General features: G+C 49.8%; 1 protein-coding gene across 1 annotated transcript in view; it reads left to right on the top strand.

Annotated features, from left to right (window-relative positions):
* Klhl42 (kelch like family member 42) overlaps nt 1–7,245 on the top strand; it is a 22,345-nt gene extending 15,100 nt beyond the window's left edge. Inside the window, exon 3 of the mRNA XM_008846901.3 lies at nt 1,944–7,245. Coding sequence (XP_008845123.1) covers nt 1,944–2,395 — 452 coding nt within the window. The 3' untranslated portion in view covers nt 2,396–7,245. The remainder of the gene's footprint in view (nt 1–1,943) is intronic.
* Nucleotides 7,246–11,453: the final 4,208 nt, after the last annotated feature.

Raw genomic sequence — 11,453 nt, forward strand, 5'->3', positions numbered from 1 at the left:
CAAACTTACACTCTCTTGCCTAAAGCTCTGAGTGCTGAGATTGCAGGTATGCACTCTGGGCTTGGCTGTGGACCTTTCACATGTTGCTAGAGCAGGTCTGTTGCTGTAGGCAGGTCCAGGCACGTTGCTTGGGGACGGGTGGCAGGGGATCCATTGCTGTGGAGGGCAGCATTGCGGTGAACAGGTCTCTTGCAGGTTACTGTGTCCTTTTGTCTCTAGAGCTGGAGCGGAAGGCCACCCTAGAGGGCCCGAGCGCCCCCTCTTGGAGGAAACCCTTGGTGCTGTGTGATGCGATGGCTTCCGAGCTCTTCCCTCCACTGACAGTTTGTTGTTTACTTGAACAAGGAACAGAAAGTTTGTTCCTTCCCATAATTCAGTACATTTTTTATGCTGCGGCTAAACCCCATTTTTGTTGTCCTAGAGGAGAAAGTTTCAAAAACTCAAGTTAAAAGGAAAGCTAGATACTCTGAACATCACAGGCATTGTTTTACTTATTTTTTACTTTTCAGTGCTGGGATTCACCCCCAGGGCCACATGCCACTGAGCAAGCACACCACTACCGAGCTATAGCCCAGTCCTCTTTTTACATGTAAGACAACCTTTTGTTTAAAGAAAATAGCTGTTACTCTGAAAAAGAAACAGCAGAGCAGCCTTTCGCCTGGTCTTTGACTTTACCCACACAGGGAGCGTCCTCCAGACGGGCAGCGCACGGCAGGCTCCGTTGGCATCTCAGTGCTGCAGTTGGGAGGCAGAGCTGTGGGCGAGTCTGTGGCTGTCAGGAGCAGGGCTGAGGCGTCCCTGTGCTTCTCTAGATTTCACGCTGTACCCTCTTAGAGTCTGGAGAGCCTGCTTTGCTGCTTGGCACGGTTTTAGAGTCCGTCAAGAACAGACCCTCCAGCAGCTGGGCCTGCCTTGTGTATAGTCAGCCGTGCCGTAGCTATTGTGAGAGTTCAGGCCCTTGAGCTTTTTGTACTGATCTTGTTCTTTGAGTGAGTCTGTGGCTGTCAGGAGCAGGGCTGAGGCGTCCCTGTGCTTCTCTAGACTTCACGCTGTGCCCTCTTAGAGTCTGGAGAGCCTGCTTTGCTGCTTGGCACGGTTTTAGAGTCCGTCAAGAACAGACCCTCCAGCAGCTGGGCCTGCCTTGTGTATAGTCAGCCGTGCCGTAGCTACTGTGAGAGTTCAGGCCCTTGAGCTTTTTGTACTGATCTTGTTCTTTGAGGGGTTGCCTTGCAGGGTGAGCTGTGAATGAATTCACTAGAAGACAAACGTGGAACGTGTCTCAGATACACCAGGCCGTGGGGAGAGGCCGCACAGAGGCATGAAGGCTGTCACAGGGCTGCATGTTGTAGCGTGGTGGGGCCCTGCTTGTTCAGGTCTGATCAGCCGGGACACCTTGTGGGGCTCACATCTGGATGTCTAGGCGGACATCTCATTTTGCTAAGGAGTGTTACAGTGTGGGTTCTGTTCTGTGGAAGGCAGCACAGGGATGGTTTAGCGTAGTTCTGATGGTCTGAGCTGACCGTTAAAGAAGACGCTTCTCTCCAGTCTGTCAGGATGCTCCAGACAGGGTGCTCCAGACAGGGCAGCGGGTCTTGCTAAGGTTAACGCTTTCGGCCCTGCTTAGAGGCAACAGTGTCCTCTGAGCCCAGGCACCCTTAGGCTAGGCTCAGCATAGCCATCTGCCTCCGCACAGTGTCTACAAGTTATGTTCAAATCAGAGCTTCTCCTTTCCCCGTAGCCCAGGCTGGCCTCAAACTCAGGGTCCTCCTGCCTCAGTCCCCTAGTGCTGGGGTTACACTGGCTTGTTCTGAGGCCCTCCCGAGGAGGGGTTGCCTGAGGGAGGAAATGGATGTGAAGCCCAATGCAGCTTGCCCCAGCTCCGTGGAAAGCGGCTTCTCCAGCTCCTCCTGAGCCGGTGGTCACCTGGCCTCTCTCTGTTTCAGACCGCAACATGAACATCCTGCAGTACTGCCCCTCCTCCGACCTCTGGACGCTCTTCGAGACCTGTGACGTCCACATTCGCAAGCAGCAGATGGTGTCGGTGGAGGAGACCATCTACATCGTGGGCGGGTGTCTCCACGAGCTGGGCCCCACCCGCAGGGGCAGCCAGAGTGAGGACATGCTCACCGTGCAGTCCTACAACACCGTCACCCGGCAGTGGCTCTACCTCAAAGAGAACACATCCAAATCGGGCCTGAACTTGACTTGTGCGCTGCACAATGATGGCATCTACATCATGAGCAGAGATGTCACCCTGTCCACCAGCCTGGAGCACAGAGTCTTCCTCAAGTACAACATCTTCAGCGACAGCTGGGAAGCCTTCCGGCGCTTTCCAGCCTTTGGGCATAACTTGCTGGTTTCCTCTCTCTATCTGCCTGACAAAACAGAGACGTGACTGACGGGACGGTGTTTAAAAGAGATATGGTTCAAGACCAAAAAGTGGCAGCTCTTTGGAAGACTGATTTCTACCGGGAAAAAGGGGGTTGATGTAGGTCATGCATAGAGGAGGCGCCGCTGTAAATAAGCTTTCTTCAACTAATTACTTGAAAACTTGTGAAAAAAGAGAGACCAACGTTACTCCTTTTTAAATCATTGCCTTTTAAGTTGTGGGAACCAATTCATGATCAGTTTCATCCAAACCTGATACTCTCGGGCCAATGACTACAGAGACAGGTTGAATCTGCTTTGGTAAGGGACCGAGGTCAGCAGCTGAAGATGGTGAGGGTGAAGGTGGTTTGGTTTGGTTTGGTTTGGTCCACCTGGTGGTGCTGGAGGTGGAACCCGGGGCCTCACACATGCCAGTCCAGGAAAGATTACTTTAGAATCTGTTTCGCATAGGTTGCTGAGGTACCTTTAGGGTAGTGAGTGTGGGCCTTTCTATGTTGTTTGTAGTTGAACAAGCGTGAGTATGAAGCTGTCAGCCCTGTGCCCTCGGTACCCACGGATACTTCAGTTTGTCATGTCAAGTTTCTCTGTTCAGTTGTTTTACTGAGTACTACTACTTTTCAGAAACACTAGCAGGTGTGTCCAGCCCTTTGACACTGAGAAATTACATTATCGGCTATAAAATTCATGCTTGAGAATTGCACAGTTGAGTGACATAAAAAAAAAAAAAACCCAGTGTTTTAAGTTCACAGTTTTGTGTTGGGCCATGGTCCTGACCATCCTTGAGGCCCGCAGGCTGCAGGTGGGACATCTGTGTGCCAGCTCCTCCTTGCACTCAGAACTTTTCTCAGTTTTTGTTGCAGTTAAGGATACTGAATCAGTAGGCTGGTACCACCTCATATGTGGCCAGTGCAGGGCTGCGTGAGCTGCGTTGTGAAGCTTTCTGTATTGTTTAGAGTAGATACAAACATATTTTATAAATTGAGTCTTAAGTTTGAGGAGAGAAGGAAATACCAAATGGGAAAAGATTGCCTTTAAGAGTTACTTTTATTGAGTGTCTTTGACAGTTCTTGTTACAAGATTTTTTAAAAAGCCCAGCTTTACGGCATTTGAGAGAGGACGCCTTCTAACTTAACATTAATCTCAGCTGTGTGATTCCGGTTGGGCCTTTGTGGTCCAAGGGGAGGCAGAGAAGTTCTTTACCAACGTGGATTGGCCTCTGTGGAGTTTCTGAACTGAGGTCAGTTGCTGGCCTGCCCTCAATGGGATCTCAGATGGCTCTCACCCCAACAGCAGCAAACAGCTGGAGAGGTCTCACCAAGTTAATGTGCAAAAGGACCTGCCAATCATAGGCCTGTGCCCCTTAAACGTACTCAAGGCCCTCAGCTGTGGTTTAATCTCCACTTTCAACAGCAGTGGCAACAAAGCCCGTGCTTGCAGGAATTTACTTTTGATTGAAGAGCATGTGCTGTGCTCGCCTGCTGTCTTCTAGTGGAATCAGTTGAGTGAGCTACACTCTACCAGCCCCAGCAGTGGGCAGAGAAACCCTTTCAGTTACAGCCACCTCACTTTAAAAAAGCCCCACAAGAACAGAAACTGTCCAGGTCGATTCACTGCACAGTGGCTCTTGAAGTGGCTGGTCATGGGGTAGGGGTAGGGGTGCCCCTCAATGGTTTTGTGAAGGGGTCACTGCAGGATTTCTTTACAGCCATGCCTCTAGTATGCTTAACCAAGAGCCTAGTTATAAAAGTCTTTGCACAGCTCTTCAGGAGTTCTGTCAGCCTTCATTTTGGACCTGGTGACAGAGCTTAGTATCTTGTTACCAAATGTATCAGTAGTTATTCGATCAGTAATTGACTTAGAGATACTGTTGAAAGCGTCCAGGCCATTTCTAAGCCATTTCTATTTTCATACACTAAACCTGGTGTTTTTCTTCGTTTTTGGAGACAGGGTTTTGCCTTGTAGTCCAGGCTAGCCTCCAACTTGGGATTCTCCCATCTCAGCCTCCTAAGTGCTGGGATTATAAACCTGTTGCCACCATTCCTGACTTCCTTTATTTTGTTATTTTTTTTAACTGTTTTGTATGTCATTCTTTTGAAAAAAGAAAAAAGAAATCTGAACTGAAATTTTTACTAAAATGGTACTTATACAATAGATTTCTTTTCCGTTAGAGTCATGATAGAATTGAATTTCTTGGAACCTATACTTTTATTATATGTGTACTTTAAAATCTAATTTTTGTTGCTCTGGAGTTTTAATGTATAAAGGCTTAGTCCTATATATTCAGAGGAGGCTAGCCAGTTGAATTAGCATTGGACAAAGGATGGGTAATTATCTTATATAACCACATATAAAAAGTACAGTATTGTGGTCCGGTGTGGCGATACACGCCTTTAATCCCAGCACTCGGGAGGCAGAGGTAGGTGGATCTCTGTGAGTTGGAGACCATCTGGTCTACATAGTCAGTTGTAGGCCACCTGTCTCAAAAAGACAAAATTTTAAAGTACAGTATTGTTCCAGCCGGTCTCCCAATTCTCTTCTTGATCATATTCTTTGGATATATTTCCTGATGCCAGCAACTTGATTCTTGGACCAAATGTGGACTGCCATCCTCGGAGCACAGGCTTGGCACATGTGCCCAGGCACATTACTGGGTGCAGGTGTGGATGCTGCTTGCTACACTTCTAAGATGCAGACTCTTTGCTGCCATGTACTTGGGAAGGACAGACATGCCATAGGACTGGGTTCTGTGACGTCTCTCCTGGCGCCATCACCTGTGAACAGCCTGAGGCTTCTCGTAGTTTACGTGTTCCCTGTGGGTATTCCACCCAGGGTGAAGACCATGTGTCTCCGGAAGCCTCTCCTACTTCAGACCGCCCCTTCCTATCTGACAGCATCTCTGTACTTCCTTTCCCCTTTGTCTTTCTTCCTTGAAATGCTTCTGAGGGGTACTGACCCCCCACTATGGGTGGGAAATGACCAGGGGGACCCCCAGTCAGAGCTGCCTTCCAGAACCCCCCATTTGAACAGGATGGTGTGATGGTAGAGTGGAGTGGGGTTGGTGGAAGGTAGCTGCTCCCTGTCACAGTGGCCTTTGGGCATGCCTGGTTTTGGAGGCCTGTCCCTGGAAAGGTTCCATGATGACTGTGTGAGGGTTTGATGACTTCTTCAGCCTGGCCTAAGTCACAGAGAAGAACCCAGAAGGCCGGGAAGGCTGGTAAGAGAGACAGAAGGCTCAAGGTTAAGCATGAAGCCAAAGAGAATTTAACCCGCTGGATGTCTGTGTTTTTTTGTTTTTAAAGTCAAGAACTGTAGTCATTCCAGATGCCTTTGTTTCCAGGCTGGTTGAGGGAGTGCTGGGGCGGCTCTCTTCAGACTTCCAGGCAAAGTTGTAACCCTGGTCTGCCACAGTGGCAAACGGAGAGGGTGGGCCCTGATGTCTTTGTCAACCAGTGTTGAGTGAGCAGAAGCTTAGTGCAGCTGACCAGAGAGGGTCTGCACAGCGGAGGGCAGATAGGGAGTGTGGCTTGCTACCCCAGGAGTGGGGAATACATGACGTCAGTGCTTTCCCAAAGTGTTAGGGAGACATGTGCACTCCCTGTGTGTGTGGGGTGTGTGATCCCAACGGCCATGTCAGTGCTTCCCGGCACCCCTGCCCGCCCACACTGCCTGAAACAGGCACGAAGGGATGGGAGAGCCAGTGACTCGTGGGGCTTTGGAAGCAGCTGCCTCAGTTAAACTCCCAGTGACCCGGAGCACCTGAGTGCCCATCTGTGCTAAGAACTGTGGACCCCCTTTCCAAATGGCCATAGTCCCTGATCTTACAGGACGTACAGCCTTCTGACAGTGGTCTCTCTTTTCAACTAGGGTGTTGTCAAGGATGTCCACTTTTGTCAGGCCTGTGGGGCTCTGGTCTGGTGGCCTCTTCCATCTTGGGCCAGTCTGCCCAATGCTTTGTGATTTAATAATAATCCCCGAGAGCCAATTTTTCCTTAACCCTGAACATGACATCTTGTGTTTCGGTTTTACTGTGTGCTGTTATAAACATTACTTTTATAGTCCTTGCCCTTTACCTTTTGTGAAAACACGAGAATGACGTGGAATCTCTTACTTGGAAATATTCACTCCACACGGCCGCCTTTGCAGTGGTGAGCTGGGCGGATCTAGTGGCAGGAGGGAGGCGGGCGGCAGGGGTTTGTTGTGAGCAAGCTCACCGCTGGTGAACTTAGATCCACACCTTTTCTCCCACAGAAAGGACTGAGAGAAATGCTTGCTCTGACACTAGTTCACTGATGTCAGTTGAGTTCGCCTTGCTGATAATTATCAGATGGTTTTCCATGTACACTGATTTTCACTTTATTGTGTTGACTTGGGAACACGACGTACAGCACAGTGACTGACAGCTGCCAGTCTTCACACTTGACACAGCCACGTCTACCCATTCCTCCGGGAAGCCTGTGAGATGTACAGAGGGTCCATTCCCAAGAGCCCCGGGTGCTGAGCTTGCTTCCCTGGGACTGGCTGGCGCCTTCCCACATTGGGTGTCACTGGCACAGCAAAGGAAATGTGATTTACATTATGTCATGTAAGTAGAAAACATTCCTGGCACAGTCCTTTTCCTCCAGTTTGTTTATCTAGTTGTCATTTTATGGAAAATGATTCTCCGCAAGATGAACAGTTGTGTTTGGTTATTAGCGGTACTTTGGAAGGTTGGATTGAGTTCACAGTTACGAGTTCAGCATTGTCACCTGGTTTATTTGCACACAAGCCTGTGAGGTGCTCACCAGAGCTGCGTTCCTTTGTGTTTATTAGTGCAACTATGGAAGGAAATGTCTTCAAATAAAATAGTCCATCAGTTTCTGTTGTGTGGTAAATTCTGTCATCAGCTCTGCACCAGGACTGTGTCAGAGCTGGGAGAAGAGGGCGGTGCCAGGGAGGATCCCCAGGGAGGATCCCCGGAACCTGAGAGATCAGTTTGGGAGGGAGGGATCTGGGAGGTTGTGCTGGGAAGATGGGGTCAAAGCCTAGGCATTCTTGGAGTAGACCCAGCCGCTGTGTGTGACTCAGGGGCTTGGGGTTGGAAATCCCAGTCCTCTCTTGGCTTCTGATCCCTCCTATTCTCTTTGAGTCCTTCGAATCCAAGAGAGTGAGCTTGGCCAGAGCAGTGTCTCGACCGCCTGTTTTCTTCCCCCTCAGTCCAGGAAAGTGGAAACAATTCCTGGCCTTTGTGTTGAGTTATGACTCAGACCATGAGGCTGGGGCTGGATGTAGAGGCCAGTGCTGCTCCCTGGTTCCATTTCTGTCCAGCCTTGGTTGCTCAGTATGTGGGAACACATGCGAACACATACGTGCATACATGCATACACCTGGCCTTCATATACATACTTTTTAAAGTTATATTACTTAAAATTATATTATCCCCGAAAGATACAGCAACGCTTCTTCCCAAGGGAAACAGCCCAAGGTAGTTAGGGTATCAAAAGGCTGTGCTGGCTCACAGACTCCCAAGCCCAAGGACGTTAGGGATTGTAGGCCTGCCTCAGTTTATGGGTGGGTGCTAGGCTCTGGAAATCTAATAATAAATGAGTAATTAATGTCATGCACACCCAGAACATGACGGAGAAATGTGGCTGACAGAAAGTACCTAACACAGTACCTACTTCTGCACCCAGAACTCTTAACCATCATAACCTCTTCGTCCCACCAGTCCCACGTGGGAGGCTTACAAAACTCACAAAAGTACAAGATTTCGGGGCTCCTGCCTGAGGTTACAAAGGCAGTAAACAATTTCTGGGGAGAGGGGACTCTTTGGAGGAGCTGCCTGAAAGTTGTGTAGGGAGCAGCTTTTGTGAGTGGTCACCTATGCTCCTGGAAGTAGTTCCAATACGCTCGTTGGTTCTCTGAGCTTGGGTGGAATTGTTTCTTCAGTCCCGTCTTTGTGGTCCTATGTAGGGTGAATAGACATGCATGTCTATCAGGAATAGTCATACAACAGGTAAATATAAATATTAATGCTATTTGTGTTTCCCAGTTGTGGAGACCGAGGGATTGCAGGTTACACAGATTAGAATCTGCCCCTCAGGAAAAGAGACGGAAGCCACACGCTGCTCAGAGAATACATGTCTTCGGTCTTGGTGGAGGGTGGGTCTGGCTCAGCCAGTCCAGGAGCCTATGGCTCTGCTTTGCAGCAAGATGGCCCATGGCTGGAAGTGAGTAGCTGTTCTGTTCCTGTGGATGCGGCTAGTAGGAGCCATGGGGGAAGCCTGGACACCTCTGCTGAAGCTGAGGGATCCCAGCCGATCACCAACACCACTTTGGCAGTGAAATCTCTTAAAAACCCAGTGGGATGCTGTGAGGTCTGACTTCTGGCCACCCTGAGCTGAGTGCAGAGTTAGCAGAGCCCGGCTTCTTGAACTTGGAGCCACCTCTGTGAGTGCTCTTTGCACAGGCACCCTGCTTCTACCCCACCCGCCCCTGACTTGGCACCGTGGTACCTGTCTCTCCATCAGCTCTAGGGAAGCTTGAAACAGTTGGGTCCTTGACCGACTGTATCCTCCAGAAGCAATCACTGTGTGGCTTAAGAGGCTCAGGGGCAGAAAGTCCTTTCTTTGCCTTCTCAGAAGGCCCAAGCTGACTGTATTTCCCAGACTGCTCCTGGGCCTTTAGGTGACGCCAAGAGCTTCAGGTGAGCCAAGGTCCCATAGTTCTGAAGGCCGTAGCATCTAGTGCTCAGCCGCTGCTGGCTACAGGTGGGGTTGAGGGTGTGACTGCCCCAGCAAGCCTGACCTGGGGCAGTTCTCATTCCTCAGCCCACCCGTGCAATCGCGGCTGGGGCTGTCTGCACTCCCTGGGCCTCAGTTTCTTTATTTGTGAAGAGTATCTGTTTATTTATGGGACTAAGGACTGTGCTGAACTCCATGTGGAGTGCTTAGAATGGCTTCTGGCAAGTCATGGAACACAACAAACAAGCTGTTATTAGTAAATTACGTGTGGCTGCTCCGCTGTGCCTTCAAATGGGCCAGGCCGGCCGGAAGCATGTGTCTTAAAACATGATAATGGAGCCATTAGGAGGTCACTAGTAAGAGACTGGAGAGACGGCTCAGCAGTTCAAAGCAAGTACTGCTCTCATAGAGGACCTGAGTGCAGTCCCCAGCATTCATGTCGCGTAGCTCAAAGCAGCCTGTATTCCAGTTTGGAGCTCTGATCCCCTCTTCTGGCCTCCAAGGGCTTATATATTACATGTACACAAACCTCCCCTGCCCCACTTAAACAGAAAATAAATCTTTTTAAAAAAGATGTGACTGGGGGAGCACTGACTGCTCTTGCAGAGGACCCAGGTTCGATTCCCAGCACCCATGGGTTCAATTCCCAGCACCCACATGGTGGCTATGAACTGTCCTTAACTCCAGTTCCAGGGGAATCCGAAGCCCTCTTCTGACCTCTGCAGCATTGCACGACACAGATGCACTCACATACATGCAGGTAACACACTCATACTCATAAAATAAAAATAATAAAATATTAAATTAAAAAAAAAAGAGGTTACTTTGTAAGCCAGGCTTGGTTGCACAGGCCTGTCATTCCAGCTACTCAGATGGCTGAGGCAGGAAGATCACAGGTTCAAGGCCTGTCTGGGCAATTTAGTAAAACCCTGCATCAAAATGTAAAAAGGAAAAAGAGGTGCTGGGGACACAGTCCTAATGTAGAGTGCTTACCTAGTACATGTGCAAGTCCTCGGTTCAGTCCTCAATACTGTGAGGGAAGGGTAGGAGAGACGGAGAGGTAGCTCACAAGTTGTAAGACCTGGCATGTTTTCCTTCCTTCCTTCCTTCCTTCCTTCCTTCCTCCCTCCCTCCCTCCCTCCCTCCCTTCCTTCCTTCCTTCCTTCCTTCCTTCGGTTTGGTTTTGAATTTTAAAAAAAATTTAATTTATCTTATGTGTATGAGTGTATTGCCTGCATGTACATAAATGCACCCGTGTCATATAGTGCCCATGGAGGTCAGAAGAGGGCTTCAGATCCCCTGGAGCTGGAGTTACGTGTAGATGTGAGCCATCTGATGTGGATACCAGTCCTCTCTCCAGTCCCTTGGCTTTGTATTTTTGATGTAGTCGCTCACTGGTTGAACTCGTGATCCTGCCCTTGGCTTCCTGAGTGCAGAGATCACAAGTGTGTCCCACACCCAGCTCAAGGTCCTGGCATGTTCCGACCATGTCTCACTAACAGCGGGCTTGAGTGGAGGGACTCCAAAGATAACTACTGTAATGGTAGGACAGGGATATTCCCTCCCTCACCGTGACTGAGTTCATCCCATATGCTGGCTTTGGGCATTTGCAACAACCCAAATTCCAAACCCTTTAGTAAGATTTTGATTGGACTAGCGTAGGTCCTGTGTCTATCTCCGAGGCCCCCACTGTGGCCACAGGGATGTAGGGGTATTAGAGCTCCACCACATGGAATGAACTCACCTTGGGCTGCAGGGGGCTGCCTGACCATAGCTGCTCACAGCTGGGTTGCAGTCTCCAGCTGAACACCCTGGGATCAGGCAGAGCTAACTTTGTATTGCTGAGGGGGAGGGGAGGACAAAGGAGGAAAACAGCAGTGCCTCAGAAGGGAAAGTCAGGTCTTTGGGCCTGGCACGGGTGATCTTGAAGCAGGTCTTGAGACTGGGCAGTGTGGGACAGAAGACTTTGTAGGGTGCTGTGCAGGGAATCTCAAAGCGAGTCTTTGTGAGTAAGTTGCTGGTTTGGGCAGGTAAGCGAGCGTGCTGGTTAGTTTTTGTCAGTGTGACACAAACCCAAGGCACCTGGGAAGAAGGAGCCTCAGTGGAGGAATGGTCCCGTCACATCTGTGAGGTATTTTCTTAATTGTTAATTGATGCGGGAGGGCCCAGCCCACTGTGGGTGGTGCCATCCCTGGGCAGGTGGGCCTGGGCCGTGTAAGCTGAACGAGCCCCGGGAAGCAAGCCCGTAAGAGGCCGTTCCTCCATGGTCTCTGCTTCAGTTCCTGCCTCGAGTTACTGTCGGACCTCGCTCAGAGATGGACTGTGCTTTGAACATGTAAGACAGAG

This window comes from Nannospalax galili, unplaced genomic scaffold (assembly GCF_000622305.1).
Source record: "Nannospalax galili isolate Female #2095 unplaced genomic scaffold, S.galili_v1.0 scaffold763, whole genome shotgun sequence".
Classification (NCBI taxonomy): domain Eukaryota; kingdom Metazoa; phylum Chordata; class Mammalia; order Rodentia; family Spalacidae; genus Nannospalax; species Nannospalax galili.